The 21,223-nt window shown below is 44.5% G+C and overlaps 1 protein-coding gene across 1 annotated transcript in view; it reads right to left on the reverse strand.

The window, feature by feature from the left end:
* The window catches only part of LOC120874330 (CREB binding protein), a 116,541-nt gene that overhangs the window by 84,452 nt on the left and 10,866 nt on the right, over positions 1-21,223 (reverse strand). The window contains exon 2 of the mRNA XM_040255698.1: positions 7,219-7,931. Coding sequence (XP_040111632.1) covers positions 7,219-7,931 — 713 coding nt within the window. The remainder of the gene's footprint in view (positions 1-7,218; positions 7,932-21,223) is intronic.

Below are 21,223 nucleotides of genomic sequence, written 5' to 3' on the forward strand. Positions count from 1 at the left end.
AGTTCTCGGAGTGCAGTCCCCTACCACCACCAACTACGGTCACCTGGGAGCTGGCCCCACCCCAAACCTACTGAAGAAGGAACTCTGGGGAGCCCCAGCACACTGGGTTAGCAAGCCCGAAGTGACTGTGCTGGACGCCAAGTGTGAGAACCACCGCTTTATCCTATCTAACTGAAATGCTGGCTGACTGACCAGGGGGTCTAGATCTAAATCAAAACCTTCACCTATAGGACGGCTCTAAGGAAAGCCAGGCCCCTGTTTTCTGACTATTTTCTAAAATAAGACTAATATTCCAAAAACTTTATCAAAAACAAGTCCTAATCCAACCCTTTGTGAAGAGGGCTTACCATACAAACTATCTTGGTCCCTTATTTCTTATACATTACTTGTAAGAAAGGACTGAACAGATTTCCGAGGCTGCAAAAGCACTTAACAGCCTTGGAACTGGACAGACTCTGGACCCCTTGCCCAGATACTCCGCAATACCTACCTCTTCCTACCAGTGTCTGCTTCCTCTGCCACCTCTCTACACAGCAGCAACACCTCCAGGCAAGAGAACTTGCGTATAGCTTCCAATCCCCACTTTAACTATATTTTTTGCTCTCCTCCTAAAAGACAAGTTGTGATTCTCTGCAGAAAAGTAGAGCACGCTACCAAAAAGGTAACATACGAGGTTTCCTACTGTTGAAACGGAGGCACACAGAGGGCGCTGAGTAACTCACCCAGCACAGCCAGGACAGGATCCCACGAAGCCTGGCTGATAGTGACAGTGAAAGTCGCTCAGCCGTGTCCAACTCTTTGTGACCCTATGGACTATACAGTCCATGGAATTCTCCAGGCCACAATACTGGAGTGGGTAGCCTTTCCTTTCTGCAGGGGAAGGCTGGAGATCGAACCCAGGGATCGAACCCAGGTCTCCTGCATTGCAGGTGGATTCTTTACCAGCTGAGCCACAAGGGAAGCCCTTTATGATGTTTGTGATTATTTTCACTTTCTCATTCCTAAGTTTGTGTGACTCTTAAAGAAAACATTTAAAATAGAAAACACAAGCCATTTCAACAACATGCCAATAATGTTAACAAAGAATGATGTGATTTAAATGAAATAGTTTCTCCTCTCCATTCTGTGTGCCTCTATTTCTAATCTGTAAAATGGGAATAGTACCCACTTTTTATTTTTAACGAAGGGTAGAAGTCAAGAGGGACTCTGATAAAATCCAACATCCAACAAATGAGGAATAGATTATGTCCCAATTTAAAAAGGCTGAAAGCCAAAGCTAACGTTACACTTAATAATAAAACACCAAATACATCTCTATTTAAATCAGAGACAAGACAGGGATGCCCCAGAGCATAAACACTGGTAGAAATACTGCCAAGAAGACAAAGGTACCAATAATGCCAAAGATAACTGTCTACCAGGAAAAACCTAAGAGAATCACCTGAAAAAGTATCAGAACAAGAGAATTCCATCAAGTGGCCAGATGACTGAAGTGACATATATATGTTAACATCTTTTCTATACCAAAACAACAGTCAATTAGGTAATGAAATAGAACTCATGTCCAAAAGCAAGGATAAACCCATGAATACATCCAGAAACTAACTTAGAAAAAAAAAAAAAAGGTGTATTACTTATATAAAGAAAACTATCGTATGCTTCTGAGCAACATAAGACTCATAAAAAGACATGAAAGACAAAGCTTGTATGAACAGGGTAAGACAACTCAGAAAAAAGACAGATTAGTAATACTAAATAAATGCACTGGGCTAACTAATTTGGAAAAATGTATACAAAGTTAGATTTCTATTAATATAGAAACTCAAGCCAAAATGAATTCTGGGTTAAAGATCCAAGGTATGGGGAAAAAATATATAATACTCCATTTTTGAATAGAAAAGAATTTCCAAACATGACATAAAACCCAAAAGACATAAAGGAAAACACGGATAAATTTGTTTCTATAAAAACTGAAAACATCCATTTGGTAAAAACTCAGAATTATGTGGCCATTCTGGCAAGTAAAAAAGGGGAAAACACGTTCCCTCATTAAAAGACTTTCAGTTCAGCTCAGTTCAGTCACTCAGTCGTGTCTGACTCTTTGCGACCCCATGAATTGCAGCACGCCAGGCCTCCCTGTCCATCACCATCTCCCGGAGTTCACTCAGACTCACGTCCATAGAGTCAGTGATGCCATCCAGCCATCTCATCCTGGGTCGTCCCCTTCTCCTCCTGCCCCCAATCTCTCCCAGCATCAGAGTCTTTTCCAATGAGTCAACTCTTCGCATGAGGTAGCCAAAGTACTGGAGCTTCAGCTTTAGCATCATTCCTTCCAAAGAAACCCCAGGGCTGATCTCCTTCAGAATGGACTGGTTGGATCTCCTTGCAGTCCAAGGGACTCTCAAGAGTCTTCTCCAACACCACAGTTCAAACGCATCAATTCTTCGGCGCTCAGCCTTCTTCACAGTCCAACTCTCACATCCATACATGACCACAGGAAAAACCATAGCCTTGACTAGGCGGACCTTAGTCGGCAAAGTAATGTTTCTGCTTTTGAATATGCTGTCTAGGTTGGTCATAACTTTTCTTCCAAGGAGTAAGCATCTTTTAATTTCATGGCTGCAGTCACCATCTGCAGTGATTTTGGAGCCCCCAAAAATAAAGTCTGACACTGTTTCCACTGTTTCCCCATCTATTTCCCTATGATCTTCGTTTTCTGAATGTTGAGCTTTAAGCCAACTTTTTCACTCTCCTCTTTCACTTTCATCAAGAGGCTCTTTAGCTCCTCTTCACTTTCTGCCATAAGGGTGGTGTCATCTGCATATCTGAGGTGATTGATATTTCTCCCGGCAATCTTGATTCCAGCTTGTGCTTCTTCCAGTCCAGCGTTTCTCATGACGTACTCTGCATATAAGTTAAATAAGCAGGGTGACAATATACAGCCTTGACGTCCTCCTTTTCCTATTTGGAACCAGTCTGTTGTTCCACGTCCAGTTCTAACTGTTGCTTCCTGACCTGCATACAGATTTCTCAAGAGGCAGGTTTAAAGACTTTAGCTTTAAAAAAAAATTATAATACTTTCAGAAAAAAAAGTGAGTCACTTCATATTTTTAGGGCTTCTCTGATAGCTCAGTTGGTAAACAATCTACCTGCAATGCAGGAGACCCCAGTTCAATTCCTGGGTCGGGAAGATCCACTGGAGAATGGATACCCTACCCACTCCAGTATTCTTGGGCTTCCCTGGTGGCTCAGCTGGTAAAGAATCTGCCTCAATGTAGGAGACCTGGGTTCGATCCCTGGGTTGGGAAGATCCTTTGGAGAGGAGGGAAAGGCTACCACTCCAGTATTCGGGCCTAGAGAATTCCACGAACTGTATAGGCCATGGGGTCACAAAGAGTTGAACACGACTGAGCGACTTTCACACACACTATGCTTGATTTTGCTTCTCTCATCTCACTTTATATGCTTTTTGCTTCTAATTTTTTGTTTTTAGACTTTAGCTTTTAATATGCAAAAATATTAAGAGTACAAACCAACAAGAAAAAATGGGAAATAAGACAACAGAAAAACTGACAGAGAATATGAGCAACAGCAAAATAGAAAGGCCCATGAATTTATGACAAGACATTGTGCCTAAGAGAATGGCAAATCAGTAAAAAATAAATAAATAAATAAATAAATAAATAAATAAAGGTATCAGTGTTGGTGAGAATCTGAGGCACGGGGACTCATCTGCTGTTGGTTAGGGGGTAATCTGCATGTTTTTGGAGAGGATCTGTGCTTAAATATCTATGCTTATTAAAAATGTCAATATCCTTTAATCCAGAAATTTCACCCCCCAAATCTCTCCAGCAGATACATCCAGCTATACAAAGATATATACACAAATAAAAACTCAAACGTATAGCATCAAAACATACAGCTATTGGGGCATACAGCCAAATCAGGGGTTACTCCCCTGCCATACCTCATGAGAAGAATTGAGAGCTCCATCTAACATGCAACAACTTCCAACATGCACTGCTGAGGGGCGGAAAGGACGCGTGCACACACATGTATGTGATAGGGGCGCAGGGGAGGGGAGAGGTTATACTATACTATGTTTAGAAGTGATACACACACACACACAAAACCTCTCTGTGCCTGTATATATACAAACCATCTCTGGCAGGACAGATAAGAAATAGTAGCTGCCTTTGGTGAGAGAATTTGGGAGAACCAAAGGTCAAAAATTAAGGGAGACTAACTTTTCAGTTTTTATCCTTAATGCTGATTTTTTAAAAAATTTGACTTAGTTGTTTAAACCATATGCATGATTACTTTCTAAAACTAAAAATGTTAACAAAGTCTTTGACCCAGTAACTTCACTTTTCAGAATGTACCTCACAATGCATGTGGGTATGCCCACACAAGGACAGTCGCGGCAGCACTGCCTGTACTAACGGGATGTTAGGAAGAATCCAAATGCTCCTCATCAGGGCACACAAACTATGGTGCATCATAAAATACACCACCTTGCCATCAGTAGGAAAACAAGAAAAATCTGTGCCCACTGGAATGGAAAAGCATTTCGTGGTCTATTGTTACCTAAAACAGCAAGGTGCTCATCTCATGTAGTCTGGCTCCATTTCGTATATTAAAAAAGGACCTGTGTTAATATATCTATAAAGAAGCAGTTACCTGTAAGCAGAAGAGGGGCTGCTCTTTTTACTATTTACATTATTTTATAGGAAATCTGCATATCCTTCGTACCAATAATTTTTTTAAACAAAGTCACCTTTTAAAAAGTTTCTTTTTCCCTCTGTGCATCTAGAATCTCATCCAGGTTAAAACGAATGCATCTCTCGCTCCCACTATTTGCCCACTGCTGCTAGTTCTTCTGTCCCAGCCAAAGGCCACGACAACTTTCAACCACCTCCCACCCCTTCTTCGCCATCGGCCTCTTTGCGATGGGAGACGGCTGTGCCACAACAATCATGTGGCTTACCATCCTCACACTGAACACTCGCTGCTGTATAGCGACAGATCACGCTGTACAAAGGAATGAAAACGCTGGGCAGATGGAGGAACATGGAGCGAGGGAGACATGATCGGCAATGCCCACACTGCAGGAAACTCCCAGAACAAACAAGCACAACAGCCAGATGTGTCAACAAATAAACTGTAAGAATTCTAGAGATTAACAGCTTCTTAAGAGCCACAGCAACTGAGTAAAAGATAGGTTATTCAATTCAGAGGGAGGGGACTCTGTAATAAAAAATCACGACACATGCAACCACTGGAAAATTGAATATCTAGTGGACAATGATGACCAAGGAAATCACTTACGTACATGTGACAGTGTACTCTGCCCAAGTATGCCAAGTCCAACTTTTAGGAATACATGAACACACACACACACACAATCAATGGCTCTCCAAATGCGGTCGAGGGACTCAGGTCCTTTCAGGGGTCAAAACTATTTTCATAAAACACTAAGACAATTATTTGCCTTTTTTGCTCTCATCCTCTTACAAGAGGCTCTGTGACATTTGACATTACTACAATGGTTAATGAACATTTGTCTTTTAAAATTCTCTTTTAGTATCTAATGTGGCAAATATGGACAGATAATCCACATTTTTAAAGAAAACTCCTCGATAATTTCTAAGATTACTCAGGAGCCCTGTTTATTTTTGTGTGTGACTTAAATTCTCCAAAATACCTTTTCGTAACTGGGCATGTGGAGCAGAATGGCCAGTGAATCAGGAAGGAACAAACATCAATCCTACCCATGAAGCCTAAACCCAAAGAAATCTCTTCTCAATTCAACTCTAAAACGTGCATGCACACAGACCCCTCTTCAAACACCAGGGACAACAAAAATTTGAGTTCACATTTTCCCTTAATAACACTTCAAAAGAGATAAATGAAATTTGAATGTTTAGAATTACTTCACTTTTACTTCTTCAGTTAAAAAAAAAATCCTCTTCTTAGCCAAGCCAGTCACACGGTTCACCTAGTGCCGGCATCAACCTTAGGGGGAAACTGCTCGACCTGACCTCTCCCCTCTCCCTTATCTGGGACTCATCAAATTCAAACAGTTCTGCTGTTCTGGAATCTGCTGCACCAAACACCGCCTAACTCAGTGGCACTGGGGGAAGCAGCTGGCCTCCTTAGCGCGTCCCGGGGTGGGCATCGGATGGGTCAGCCGTGCTCTGTCCCTTGAAAGTGAAAGTATCAGTCACTCAGTCATGTCAGACTCTTTGCGACCCCATGGTCTGTAGCCCACCAGGCTCCTGTGTCCACGGGATTTTCCAGACAAGAATACTGCAGTGAATTGCCATTTCCTCCTCCAGGGGATCTTCCCTACCCAGGGATTGAACCCAGGTCTCCTACATTGCAGGCGGATTCTTTACCGTCTAAGCCACTAAGGCAGCCCGCATCCTCTGTCCCTCGTCCACTCTCATTCTTCCAGTGGTCTCTCTCCACCTTGGCATCTGCCTTCCCTGTTCTCCACGTTCAGTTCCTACACTGCACACCAGCTGCAAGGCCCTTCTCAGAAGCAGAGCTCTACGCTGCACAGCCATCAGGACACCACACCCCACCTCCGCCCGCCGCCCAAGTCAGAAGCTCTGAGTGCCTTACAGGCTCCAGGTGGTGCTAACACCACTTGCCTGGGAGCCCACCTGGAGAACCCTTGCTCTGAGTTTCCTCTGGGACCCGAAGCCCCACACTGGCCTTGGCTCTACCATGCCACCTCTTCCCTGTTAAGCCCAGCAGGAGCTAACCAGCTTGGAACCCAGCTTCCTCACTGGTAAAACAGAGGCTGTGGCAAAAGACACTAGGCCAGCTGGCTGTAACACAGGAAAGGCATGAAGAGGACTGCCCTGGCTGGCGGCGGGAGGTGACGGCAGAGCGCCTCTGCCGGGCCCACTGACGCCACAGAAGGCCAACTCCCCGCGAAGTTGCCTCTCAACCACGTGGTCCCATCTCCACACCTGTCTTAGAGGCTGAAAACTGGCCCTCGGCCCCAACTACCCTTCCGTGTTCTCAACCATCTGACGTGCAGGCTAGCCTACCGCTGGCTTCTTCAACAGTTCCCACCTTAAAGACACGGCAGGGATCCGTATGCTGGGAAGAAGGACACGGAACACCAAATCCATCCCTTTCGAGAAGAAGGGTCAGGAATGTGCCCCCGGTTAGCAGGACACCTGCAGAGCACTGACGCTCGCTTACCTTGCTCATTCCTCCGGCCTGTGCGGTGTTCAGCCCTGCGTGACTGGCCATTTGCGGTGAAACTTGGGTCAATGTCTCAGCCAACACACTGCTTGTGGCCCCCTGCATGGCTGGAGTAGGATATGGCATCCCAGCTCCCCTTCCTCGGCCAGCAGCCCCGAGAGATCCATTCATGACCTGCGCCTGTCCTTGCTGGGCCTGGTTCATTAAACTGTGGCCAGAGTTACTATTGAGAAGGCCTGGGTGGGTCTGGTTGAAGTTTGCGTTCATGCAGATCCCAGGTCCCGTCTGCGACGTGGCAGGGCTGCTGGTTACCAGCCCCACTTGCTTTTGTGCTTGCGGATTCAGTGCTTGGGAAGCAGGAGGAGTGGGCCCGGAGGTGCTGGCTGCCTGCTTGGGCAGGCTGGGGGCCGAAGAATCTCCCTGGTTCAGAGGGCTCTTGCCCATGGCACCCAGACTGGCCATGCTGGCACTGCTGGGCTGCCCCTGGGCCTGGCCGCCGAGGCCTTGTTGCGCGGGGCTGCTGGCACTCACATTGCCTATTCCCGGGTTGATGCTGGAGCTGCTGCCGCCTCGCAGGAGCTCGGACAGTTGTTTATGTTTGGAAGCAGCATCTGGAACGAGGTTCCCACTGTTTAAAAGGCTTAATTCTCCTCCATTGGGGATCAACTCATCGGGAAGATCATTTTCCAAGTCAAACAATGATCCAAAATCTAGAAATGAAACAGAAACAGAATTGAGAAACTAAGCAACCATAATCTCTCTCCAACTGTCATATGTTACTACCAGCTTAACCTAAAGGGGCACTTAACATGGAACACTCGCATGCCTTATGAGTAATGTCAAAATGATCTGAAAGTTCATTTGGGAAAATAAAACAGAAAAATATTTTTCAAACTCTGAAGAAGAGAAAGTTAAAGAGATGAGACAAAGGCTATCTAAAATGATAGATTCTATCCTATATTCTACAACAATAAAGAGTGTGGGGGTAAGGGAAATAAAATTTAAAGGAATACAATGGAAATTTAACGAGTTTGCTTAATTATGTTAAAATGCTTCAAGAATGTGTGTAAAACAGTAACTGGGCATCAGGTTAGACCAACAGCAATTTGAGAAAATTAAAGCCTAGCCTTAAGTGAAAAAAAAAAACTAGCCTTAACAGAAAATGAGATTCCTCAAAGTGCTAAAGCCACAGGAAATAAAGATATACACAGAAATTAAAAAGAATTAAAAGTAAAAGAAAATAGGAGCTTAAAAAGTACTTGAATTATACAGAAAAGGTTAAAGCAATCTTATATAAAGATGGAAAGCACACCTCCCAAGAATAAATGTGCAACGGATATACAAGCACATTAAGTATCACAAAGGAAGACAAAACAGTAAACAGAAGAGACCATCCTTCAGTAATCAAACATGAAAATTATAGCAACTTCTTTTTTCCAGTCCCTCTCAAAGTAACACTTCTCTTATGTGGCCTATATATGTCATCCCCAGTCCTTCACTAACCACGCACTGTTCAAATAACAACCACCTGGCCATGCGTGCAAGTGCAAAGGACAAGATGTGCAGAAATACAGTCACCGTGGGATTATCTGTAACATCAATATAAACGCAGACTATACTCAGAAGCAGTTTAACCTACTGGTTATCAGAGCTCAAGACCCAGACGGCCAGTATCTGGATGCCGGCTCTGCCTCCTGCTCCCCACTTACCAGCTGTGTGACCTTGGTTAAGTCACGTAGGCTTTCTGTGCATCAGTTCCTCATCTAGAAAAGGGGAATGATAATGGCTACTACACCTCTGAAGGTTTGCTGTGAGGGCTATATGAATTAATACATGTAGATCACTTAAACAGTGCCTGTGGGTGCTAAGGGTTCAGAAAGTATTGGCTATCTGTGTGTGCTTCCTGAGTCGCTTCAGTCATGTCTGACTCTGTGACCCCATGGACTGTAGCCCACCAGGCCCCTCTGTCCATGGGATTCTCCAGACAAGAATACTGGAGTGGGTTGCCGTGCCCTCCTCCAGGGGATCTTCCTGACCCAGGAATCGAACCCACGGCTCCTGTGGCTCCTGCACTACAGGCGAATTCTTTACTGCTGAGCCACCAGGGAAGCCCTCAGATATTATTATTACTATCATCCAATAACAGAGGTTTAATAAGCTGCTGTACAACAGAAATAGGAGAACATTATACATCCATTGACATATGAAGACTGTACAAATATAGGAAAATGTTTGTGTTATATAAAAACATGCAAATGGAAACTGTGTGCAGAATGGCACACAGAGTAAGATTAGAACTAAAGTGCGTGCATGTGGGCAGTAGCTGGAAAGTAACCTGCCAAAAATAGGTGCACGGGTAAAATGGGGGGTGATGTGTGCATGCGGCTTCTTATAAAATTTAACAAGCCACTCCCCCTGCCACCAACCACTTTTAGAAAATTGAAAACCTTTTTCTCCAAGGTGCACTCTTGTGACTGTCTTCCCCAACCAGCTCCTCAGGCTGGCTGCCTGGGATGTTCCTTTCAGGAAGGGCAGCGCCTTCCAGTCCAAGGAGCAAAAACCACCAGACCACCTTCCCCGTGGCAAGTGACACAGTCCCAGCTATGGAAACGGAAGGCAAGTGGGCCAAGGCATTCTGGAGATGGTTTTCCTTCCCAATGCTAAGGGATGCTCAGAAGATGACCTCCCGTTCTTCGCTAGATTTCATCCCGGAAGTGCAGCAATGCTCTTCAGCCAGGAAAGGAGACAGGGCTCACGCGCTAAGGATGGCTGCAGGGCAAACACAAGCGCCCAGGTCCATGAAGCCATCTCTAGGCTAACACAGCGATCCTGGAACCACCCCCCATCCCCCACCATCTTCAGACTTCCTGTAACAAGAAAATACACTCCTATCACTGAAGCCATTCCAGCTACAGTCTAAGGAGACTTGCAGCTAAAGGCATCTTGGTATCTTCATCGTGTCTACAGATGAAGTTCAAACTCCTTCACTCTCCTCAGCACCTGCTGGGGCACCTGACCTCCCAGCCCCAATACCACAAGCCAGCACCTGCATCAGCGCGCTTTCTCCTCTGCGTGCACTTTCTCTCGGTCTAGAAAACCTCACATCCAGCCCTCCTTCATGTTAAGCAGTAACTACGGAGACTCCTCCTGCAAAACCAACCAGTCCCTTTTCAACCTCCTGAGTTCACTATACATGCATGCCTCATAAGCCATCTCAAACACATATTTAGTTCATCCTGCCTGACTGTGAGGGACTAGACACTCCTTGCACACACACTCTGCTTTGCAGAACCTCTAGAGCAGCTGCAGACAGCATGAGCCTCGCCTTTCCTCCCGAGTACTTTACTGTGTGCCCCCTAAGAACACCCTTTACACAAGCGCAGGACAGTTGACAAATTCAGGAAACTTAACATTGATATGGCACTTAATACTGATTGCCCTTACTCAGATCTGGACAGTTGTTCCCAAAATGTCCTTTATCACATTTCTTTTTCCTGTTGCAAAATCCATTTCAGAAAAAGAAGAAAAAAACACACTGCAAAACAATAAAATAAAAAAAAAAAACACCACCACCCATTTCAAGATCCCAACATGTTTAGGCTGTCATGTCTCTCTGTCTTCTGCTTTATTCTAGAAATGACCTCTAGACTTTGTCTTTCATAACTCTGAGATTTTTGAAGACGGTAGGTTAGTTGTTCTGTAGAGTGCCCCAAGTGTGGGGTTGCTTCCTCAGGCTCAGGGATACTTAATTACGAAGCGACAACAGGATTTCTGGATACAGAAGACAGCAAAGAGAACCACTGACCAGGGCTTCCCACAGGCGACCTCCAAGCTCCTGTGCTTCCAACATGGCTTTGGGGGTTCCATTCCACAGCTTTCATGCTACTGTGTCATCCTTAACCTGGAGATTCACTAAGGTCTCCAGACACAAAGACCACGTGAAATATAGTAGAAATAAATGAGAACAACCCTCTAATATAACTAACATTTGTATTTGTTGCCTTCCACATGTACACACATTTCTACTGACCACTATTTTAGAAAAATCGAGTGTGTCCATATGTTTAATGCAATGTTTCTTAATCTATGAACAAGAAAATGAAACTCATTTAAACAAAGACAATGGAAGCCACTTAAGACAGACATCAGGTTTCCCTCTTACCTGCCAGGAGGAGACCAGAAGAAGGAAGTGAGCTACAAATACTGTACATTCAAAGTTTGGAATAGCCTGCGGATGCTCCCAACTGATTCTTCCAAGAGTCCCAAAGCACTTTTCTAGGAGAGGGCGAGCAGGCCAGGACAATGGTAGGTAAATTCAGAAGAACAGATAACCACAGCAAGGTCAACAGGGTCCCTAGTCCAGCATAGGAAGTGGGAGTCGGAAATGGGAATGCAGAAAGAACACTCGCAGGCAGAGCACAGGAGTTCAAATCCTGGCTGAGTCAATCAGCCCCGTGTCCCTGGGCAAACAGCTTAATCTCTGCGTCTTAATTCCCTCAACTGTGAAACAGAACAATGGTATCCCAGGGCTATGCGCTGAGAGCTGCAAAGGGGCACTCTGCCACTGACACCAGTTATCTCCACTGACACCAGTTATCTTAACACCATCCTGCACAAAAACTTTCTTACCTTTAAAAGTTCACCATGTGCTGCCACTCTCAAACTGACGCATTTTCTTTTCTGGTTCTGTCTTGCTCTAGTCCCCGGGCGCTGCACTTTCTATGGCTGTGGCAGGTGTTATGTCTATGCCTCGTTTCTGGTTTTGGTTTTTATTGGTCTGCCACACTGTGTCCACTCTCTCATCCTATTTCAGCACAAGCACGTCTCACAGCTGTCTGGGTGCAGGAAGGGTTGACTGACTCTGCTGCATCCTCACCTACCCAGTCCAAACATGTATGAACACGCTAACAGCCACATACATGATGTACAGGCTCTGTAACAGACAGAAGGGGGTGTGCAGTGCTTGTGGAAGGCATATCCACACTCACACCATCACACTTTCCTCACCATTATTCTTCCCTGTTCTCTAGTTCAAAACAAAACATGACACAGGAGAGTGAAGCAGGAGGCTGTTGCAACACAACACAGCTGTGATTTCCACACACCCAGTGTCCCCACATACAGGTTGGGCAAACACCAGTCTGAATCATCGGAAGTTCCAAAAATTCAAGATTGAGCACCACCACTTCCAATCCCAGGAAGTTCATGTCTCTACAGCACATCAGCACGGGACGGGCCCAGGAGAGGGCAAAGCTGAGGCTGCAAAAGATTGGGGGTCAACCTGCTTTCCAGGGTCACCCTCAGCAGAAGATGAGCCCCGTCACACAGCCAACAGCAGACACTGTGTCCGCAGCCACAGCCGGGAGAAGGAATTCTCGCCCCTCGGGACTTTCCAGCTGCACCAAGGAACTCAAGATAGAACATACACACTTTGGAGAGTCAGCCTCCACAAATGACTCTTCATTTGTGGCTGGAAGGCACTGGGAGAAGGAGGGGCGCAGGGCTGGACCTCTTCCCTGCCCATCTCCACCGGGTCCAGGCTCCCCTGTGCCTCTCAGCTAAGCTGACCTGGGAAAAGCAGCTGTGGGCGCTCAGGCTCCACCACACCCGGCAAGGCTGGGGCGCCCGTGGCAGCGGCTCAGGAAGGAGAGCTGAGCAGACCCGACGCCTCGGGAGCGGGAGGGCTTCACCACGCGGGACCACAAGGGCCCTCTCCCCTCTGGACCACAGAGACCTCAGTCTGGGGACGGTCACACCAAACACTGACCACCCCCCATGACGCAAGACCCATTCCGATGCATCATGACCAGAAGGCAGCATTTCACCTTGAGGAATGATCTACTATCAGAGGCGCTGGAAAAGCCTTTTCATTTTACAAAATCAAATACCTGGCAGGTGACTGACTCAATCTTTCCAGCCAGTAACATCTGAAAAGTTTTGTTTGAAAGGAATTGTTCCAAATGCATCGGCTAATTAAACAAACCATCTAGAAGACACTTCTTCCCTCAGGTTTTCTGAATTCTCCTCTTTCTGTCATAATCTCTTATTTTCGTTGAATTGCATTCAGAACCCCAGATCCTCCATATTGGCAGAACTGATTTTTCTCTCAAAATGTGTACAAACCAGTTTATTACACTCTGTACTGGCCAGAAGTATGAACTCTTCCACAGTCTACAGACATAATGGGTGAATCTTAAAATCGTACTATCACCTTCTTGTTACAACTCATGAGGCTATGAACGCCACAAACACAGGGATTAGGTCAGCGCCCAGTGCCTACCACCCCATGCTTAGCAGCGGAGCCGGGACAGCTAACCGCAAGCTGAAAAAGAGAGCGCAGGCCCGAGAAGAGTGCCTGAGCTACAGGTGATACACAGTATCAATGTTAACAAGTTACTTTGTCTAGCCCAAGAGGGCAAGCAGTAATTTTAACATTTATTACTATTTTCCTAAAACAGAAACAAAGAGAACAAAATTCAACAATGAATTTTCTTGAAATGTTACATTATTTTGCTCATCCTCCTCCTTCACACCTTCTTCCTGCTGCCTATCTTCCAGAAAACCAGCCAAGTCTATTTCCCTCTCTGGCTACATCTTGGCATCAATGATGCTCTATCCTACGGGTGATGAAAACATTAAAAACCATAATGGAGAAGAAGAGATGGTGGTACTGGAAATAAACTACCCAAGAGTTTAGATGCTGCTTTGTATACGTGCTTCTCTACTTCTGAGCATGAAACTCCCCTCCCAAGGATATTTTCTCTTCCCCATTTACCCCTATTTCTCTCTGCAGCCCTTTTGTCCCATGAAAAAGGTCTGCTTTCTTTAAAATCTTTTCAGAATTCTCTAGATTCTCTTCGGCTTTATTAAATCATCTCTTAAATCTTTCAAAAGCTGAGCATCTTTATTCATCAACCTTGGAAATTCTTACAAACAGAATTTTAATTCCTGATTCAAAACTGGATTAAAATAAAGAAAGAGAAAAATCACCTTGATCCAAAAAGGGCATCCTGAAAAAGCTCACATCTAAAGAGGAGGAATCCACAGAATGTTAGACCTTTTCACAGGCTTTTCAGTCTTAGATGACCTGGAGACCATGCAAGGCCTCGTCAGTGCATTTATTAATATACTGCTAATCAGACACCAACAACAGAGGGAGCATCGTCTGGGGCAGCGAGGGAGGTAACCCAGCCAGAGTCTCATTCAGGTCCGTCTCTGTCCCCTACTCCTGCCTCCTCCCTATGTGTGCTTCCTTAGCTCTAAGCTGGAAAGGAAAACCGTACCTGCCTCTAGGATCACTGGAGAAGGAATTAAGTCATACACTGTGTACACAGCACTTAGCCTGACATGCAGTGAGGGCTCAGTAAATATTAGTCACTATTATTACTGTCACTGCCCCATCTTCCAAAGTTGCTATGAAGACTGAACGGTGCATGCACACCAAGGACCTGGCACCTACGCCTGGCACAGAGTTCGTGCCAGCAACTGTCTCTTCTGTATGGTAACGCCCTAATAATCTGACAATTCTACTAGATTTAATGCTCATATTGCTTCAAAAATTCTTAAAGATAATGCAAATAAATAAAGGAACAACTTTCCAACAATGGAGAAATAAATTTTTTTTTAAATCTAAAGGAAAAGAAAAAAAGCACTATTTTTTTGGCATTTATGCCATTACAAATAAACTTCAGGCATTTAGTCACATTCTTAAAAGACAACTAATCTAACCCCTATTTGTTTTTTTTGGTTACAATAACTATTAGGAAATAATTAAAAGCAAATTCTTTCTAAAATCATCTATGATTCAGGCTTCAATATTTAATGCAAATACATAAATTAGTAAAAATAAGGTTTTACTTTATTCTGAACAATGATTTTATATTGAACAACAACAACAACAAAAATGCTGTTCCTCAAGATCACTATCTGCCCAAGAGCCAAAGTGGGCTTGGCCAGGCGGTCCCCCTCCTCCCAGGCCTTCCTCAGGGGAGCAAGTCCCTGCTCTCAGGCCTTCCTTCCAGGCAGGGATGGCCAGGTTCACCACAGACTTGTATGAAAGGATTATAAGATAATACTGAGTGGAAGCTCTCTGTCACACTGGACCCTAAATCAGGAGAGTCCTGGACTTGCAGCCAGCCTCTGACCTCATTTGATTCCCTCAGAAGCCCCAGGGAAGGGGGAGTGCCATTTCCCAGACAGTTTAGGACAATTTACAGTTTCCTAAATGAGGTCTGTGTGCTGCCTCCTTCAGCCCTGAGGAAAGGAGAAAAGCCTTCCTGGGACAAAGGTGGGAAAGAAGGTACTGTCAGAAGGTACAGCCACCATCAGACCAACCATCAACCACCAGCAGCCGCGGAATGGGGACCAGACAACTTGGCCTGTAGAAAGGGGCTCACTGTTCTCCAGCATCCCAGCAGAGAAGGGCAGTGCTGGCAACCCAGTTAAAAGTCCAAGAGGAGGAGGATGTGGGGCGGAGCGAGGATTCGGGCTCTGCAGGAGCAACCCCTAAGCTCAGGTGCTGAGCCACCTCAGACTCCTGGCCACGGAGTATGTACAAGCAAGCGGCCAGCCAGAGACGGGTCCCCTGGCCCAAATGCTGGGGGCTGCAGCTGGCAGGCAGCAGTCCCATGTCAGGAGAAAGAAGAACAGCCTTATTTTGAACTTAGAGCTCTCAGTGTACAACATATGGAAGTGTGTGCGGGCTAGGAGAGAAATGAATGCATTTAGTCTAAAAAGTACACCAACATCCAGACAATGGATTATTATTCAGTTCTAAAAAAAAGTGAGTTATCAGGCCATGAAAAGACATGAAGCTGAAAAGCATGTTACTAAATGAAAGAATACCATCTGAAAGACTACATACTACATGATTTCAACTATATGACATTCTAGAAAAGGCAAAACTATGGAGGCAATTAACAATAATCAGTGATTGCCGGGAGTTTGCTTTTCTGGTGGGGGGAAATTAGAAGGAACATAGGGGATGTGCGTTGTTCAGTCGCTAAGTGACCCCATGGGCTGGAGCCTGCCAGACTCCTCTGTTCATGGGAGCTCCTCTTGCGTGGGATGTCCCTACCATTCCCTCTTCCTGGGGATCTTCCTGACCCAGGTATCGAACCTGCATCTCCTGCACTATGGGCAGATTCTTTACCACTAAACCACCAGGGAAGCCCAGCGGATTTTTAGGGCAGTGAAAAACCGCTGCATGATACTCTAATGATAGATACGTGCCATTGCACCTTCATCCAAACACAGAAAGTACCAAGCCAAGAGTGAACACTAAACGATAGACTCGGGATAATTATCATGTATCAATGAGGTTCATCAATCATACCAAGTGTACACTCTGGTGGGGGATGTGGATAATGGGAAGATTATGCGTGGGTAGGGGGAGGGAGCATATGTGGGAAATCTCTATACAACCTTCCCCTCAGTTTTGCTCTGAACCTGAAACTGTGTTAAAAAATTGTCTTAAAGGGGAAAAAAAGGGTATGCCATAAAATGACAGATAAATCACAAACGACCGAGAGGTACAAAATGATACGGAATCACAAGCTGAAGAATAACTGGAGTATTTATCAACTATATTAATAACATACACAAAATACCCAATGATGTCTACGCTGGGTTTGAGTGTGCTGCTTTTAAAGCTTTAAGACTCCACCAACATACAAACTCTTGGAGGACAATTGGATGATTCACTCAAAATTACAAACGCACCTTCCTTTCCATCATTAATTCCACTTTGAGGAATCAGTTCTACACAGATACATGTAGCTGAGGAGACCTATTCATTACGGCACTGATGAGACTGGAAGCCTGACCATCCACCAGTGGGGAACAGACTGAACCAATCACAGCTTCTCTCACACAATGGGAACCAAGCAACTGCAGAAAGGGAGAGTGGGGAAGCTCTCCATGTGCGGCTGTGTACAGGTAGGCAACCATGTGGACAGGGTGCAGCTTCCAGTAAGAGGACAAAGGCAGGACAGGGGCAAGGGAGCTGCAAACATGCTCTCTGCTTGAAGAAACCACCCCTGAGGAAACCACCGAGGGGACTGGGGGAGGCTCTCACTTGACAGAGTTGTGTCAGTTTTTGAACAGTGTGAGTGAACTACCCCTTTAATTAAAGAAATTGACGTTTTTAGGCAGCCCCTGGGGTGTCCAGACCCAGGCGATTAGCTTCAGCCCAGGTGATAACACCTGGAATGCTTCCAGATGCTCCTGGTTCCACTTGGAAGTGTTTACAGTTTGAGGATGAAATCAGAAATGGGTTCAATATTACTTTAAAATATTTTTAGCATTCAAATGAGTTTGAAAGGCAGAAAAATAAAAAGTACTTTAAAGAAAGACTTTTCAAAACTACTATCTTTTCTCTAAAGAAATGTGATAATCTACATATAATGTTTTATACCCAATGCAGTAGTAAAATATACGCTGCTCATGTTGGGAAAGGTGACATTATTTCAGTATACTCGAAGAAACACTAGTTGGCTGTCAGGTCTTGCAGCTTCAAGCACATCCATGAAGATTTCTCTAACAAAAGGATTCTGCTAAAATCAGAGCTTGTGACAAAGGGAAGTAATGACTGGACACCACACTAAAACACAATCATATTTTCCCATCCTTGGACAACACTTCTAAAGTTAGTTTACACTCTGTTCAAATCATTCCTGCTACAGATCTAAAGGTTTTACAAGAGGGATTAACCAGTTACAAGAGGGAATTCCAGTTCTCCCCATTTCACAGATTCTTCTAACCACAAATACTTAAGATGTTTTGCTGTGGGTTTGACTTACTTTTAAACTAGTTTTTCATTTTAAAAACAATATATTTATGCTTTAAAATTACAAATATATATATTTGGAAGAATATATAGTGAAAGTGGAGGACTCCCACACCTAAGAAAAACAATTTCCAGGGATTTCCTTCTGAAAATATTCTATGCAGGCATTAGTATATCTTTCTACCCCTAAAAAGGGTCTAATTATCATTTCTGTTTTCCATCCTATTTAACAATTCTGAAATTTATCTTCCATCTTAAATACCTATCAATTTCCCTCACCAGATGTGTGATGGCAGAGAGCTCAGCTCCTCTTCTGAAGGACAACTGTGTCACCGTTAAGATTCTGTAATATCTAGACTGACTAAATTAACAGAACGTCTGGAGTGAATATGAATATTCTCAGAAGTCCTACCAAGCCAGAGACTGATTTTTACTTTATCTACTTGGTGCAGAAGCAGGTTGTGTTAAGCTACAGGTATGTGTATGTCAACTAGTAAAGCGGTTAATAAAAACCACAGGTTTAAAGAATTTTTTCCAGAAACTGGGGAAAAAACCATAAAACAGAACTTTGGTGTCAATCAGGGTCACATGATGTGCAACATGATGATAGCAACAAAACCTCTAATACCTTTTGAGATGAGATTAATTTTTAAAACTTTGATTCTTCGTATTTATAAAGTGTAGCACAAATACAAAAATCATTCTGTGTTGTTTAAGTACAGCGCAAAAACATTTTAACATTTAAAAAAAAGGGATTTTTAGAATGATGCCTGCTCTTCAATTATTAATACTTCTAACAGTTCTTAGATATTCATCAGTCTGAAATGCACCTAGACTGGATCAACACAGCCATGTGTCACTGTGGGAAGAAGGAGTAAGCAGAGGAAGCTTGTGCTTACATACACAGTGTATCTCCTGCATGACATACAAGAAACACTAGTTGCCTATGGGGAGGGTAACTGGTGATTTTGGAAAAAGGAGAGGAAGGCTTTTCACTAAACAGCCTTTTGTACTTTTTGGGACACTATGAATATGTCACCCAGTCAAAAGAATTTAAAAAACACAACAACAAAACACTTTTTTAACAAAAACCTCCTGTGTGTATAAACATTTCCTAATACCTTGAATAAGAACACTACAGTTGACCCTTGAACAAGGGCTTGAACTGCACAGGCCCACTTAACACACAGATTTTTTTCCAACAGTAAAGACTACATCACTACACAGTGGTTGGTTGAATCTGAGGATGCAGAACCATGTATATGGAGGACCCGCGTTAGGGAGACACAGTGAAGGAACTGGTATACAGAGGCAAGTTTTATATGGATTTTTGACTGCAGGGAGGGTTGGCACTCCAACGCCCCGCACTGTTCAAGGGTCAATTGTAGCTCTGATTCTTAGGTTGTTGTTCACAGGGTCTTTTTCCTGCTCCCACAAATACAGTTTGGGGAGTGAGAAGGCAACTGTCAGCTGTCACTGCACATATGAACTTGGATGGAAAATACACCTGGAAAAAGATGATTGAGCCTCCTGGAGAACTAGTTACAGTCACTTCCTCCAATCACCCTGAATGTGATGGGTTTCTAAAACTCTGAATTGCTTTTTAAGCCCCAAATGGACACTCTGGATTCCCTGGGCCAACACTGCAGGCTTCCCACGAGGTGACCTTGCCTTCAGGTGCCCAGCCTGACTTCCCCGATAGTCTGTCCTGCAACAAGCTCAAGTGCCCTTCCTCTAAGGAGTTTCCCTGACCAGCCAGCCAGGAGCACCTGGCTCTTTCCCATCATGACACTGCTTTCAGTCTGCGATTAAGACAGGCACTGGTAGGGCTGCTGGACTGCCTGACTGCACCAGTACCCTCTCAAGTCCAAGAAGACGGGGCCACAATGATATAATCACAGCCAAGCAGTGTCCACACATAATAAGCACACATAATGTGAATTATATAAGCATTTTGATATTTGTTGAATAAAAGAATCAAGAGGGGTGCAGTTGAGACTGGAGCCCAGGCCCACCAGGGTCGAATGACACTAGCAGTCTCCCCCTCTCAGAGGCAAGACCACACTGCCTCCAAGTGGCAATTTATTGAATGTAAAACAAAAACAAAACTGGCTCTTGCAAAAACTACTTGCTCCGAAGTGTATACCTCCAGACCACCACACTTGCTATTTATGCTGTTCCCTATGCCTGGACTAGTACCTCTCGTGTCTTATTCATCCTCAGGTCTTGGTTTGCTCCTCCAGAAGGCCTACCAGGACCCTTCCGAACAGCCTCTGTCCTATGCCCCGATCGGGGCCTCCTCTCCAAGGCGCTCAGTCGCCACTGACAGAGCTGCCTTCTGCGAAGGCAGACCCTGGGCCCGCCGTGTCCCCTAGATTTCCAGGGCTGACTCACACTAGAATACTTTCTACATGAGTGAAAAATCTGGAATCTAAACCAAAGCGTATTTTTTAAAATGTTTTCCATCTTTAAAAGTTGGTCCCTTTAGAGGGACTTGGACTTCGGGCCTATATCTTAAAGAACACTCTAGGCAAATGAGGTAAGACAATCTGCCTGCCAATGCAGGAGACGCGGGGTTGATCCCTGGGTCGGGAAGATCCCCTGGAGAAGGAGATGGCAACCGCTCCAGTATTCTTGCCTGGAAAATTCCATGGACAGAGGAGCCCACAGGCTACAGTCCATGGGGTCGCAAAAGAGTTGGACACAACTTAGCGACTAAACAACAACAAACATGACTTTGGGCAGTGCTGTCTGATGCAGCAGCCAATAGATACACGTGGCTATTAACATCTATATTAATTACAATTAAAGAAAAATAGAAATGTCGTTCCTGAGTCACACTACTAACAGTCTAAGCACTCACCAGCCACAAGAGTCTAGTGGACCCAGTCCTGGGGGTGTGGGTCTAGAAGGTGGCCACTGGCAGTGAAAGTTCAACAGGACTTACCACCATGAGAACTCTATAGTTTCCAACAAAGGAAATGTCCAGAACCACTCTTACTGTTGAGAAAGAACCAGCTTTTCCTTCAACTTTCAGATTGAAAAAGTCATCACTGTGAGCTAAAACAATGAGTTAATCTTTCAATATGATTTTCTCAGAGATTTTTAAAAGAGAAGTTCAACTCTGGGTGGGTCTGCTCTTCAAACAAAGAACAATTCCAACAGCAGTAGAGGCACAACCAAAACAACACAGACAATCTATCAATGCTTTATGCC

Source organism: Oryx dammah, unplaced genomic scaffold, assembly GCF_014754425.2.
Source record: "Oryx dammah isolate SB20612 unplaced genomic scaffold, SCBI_Odam_1.1 HiC_scaffold_2, whole genome shotgun sequence".
Taxonomy (NCBI): domain Eukaryota; kingdom Metazoa; phylum Chordata; class Mammalia; order Artiodactyla; family Bovidae; genus Oryx; species Oryx dammah.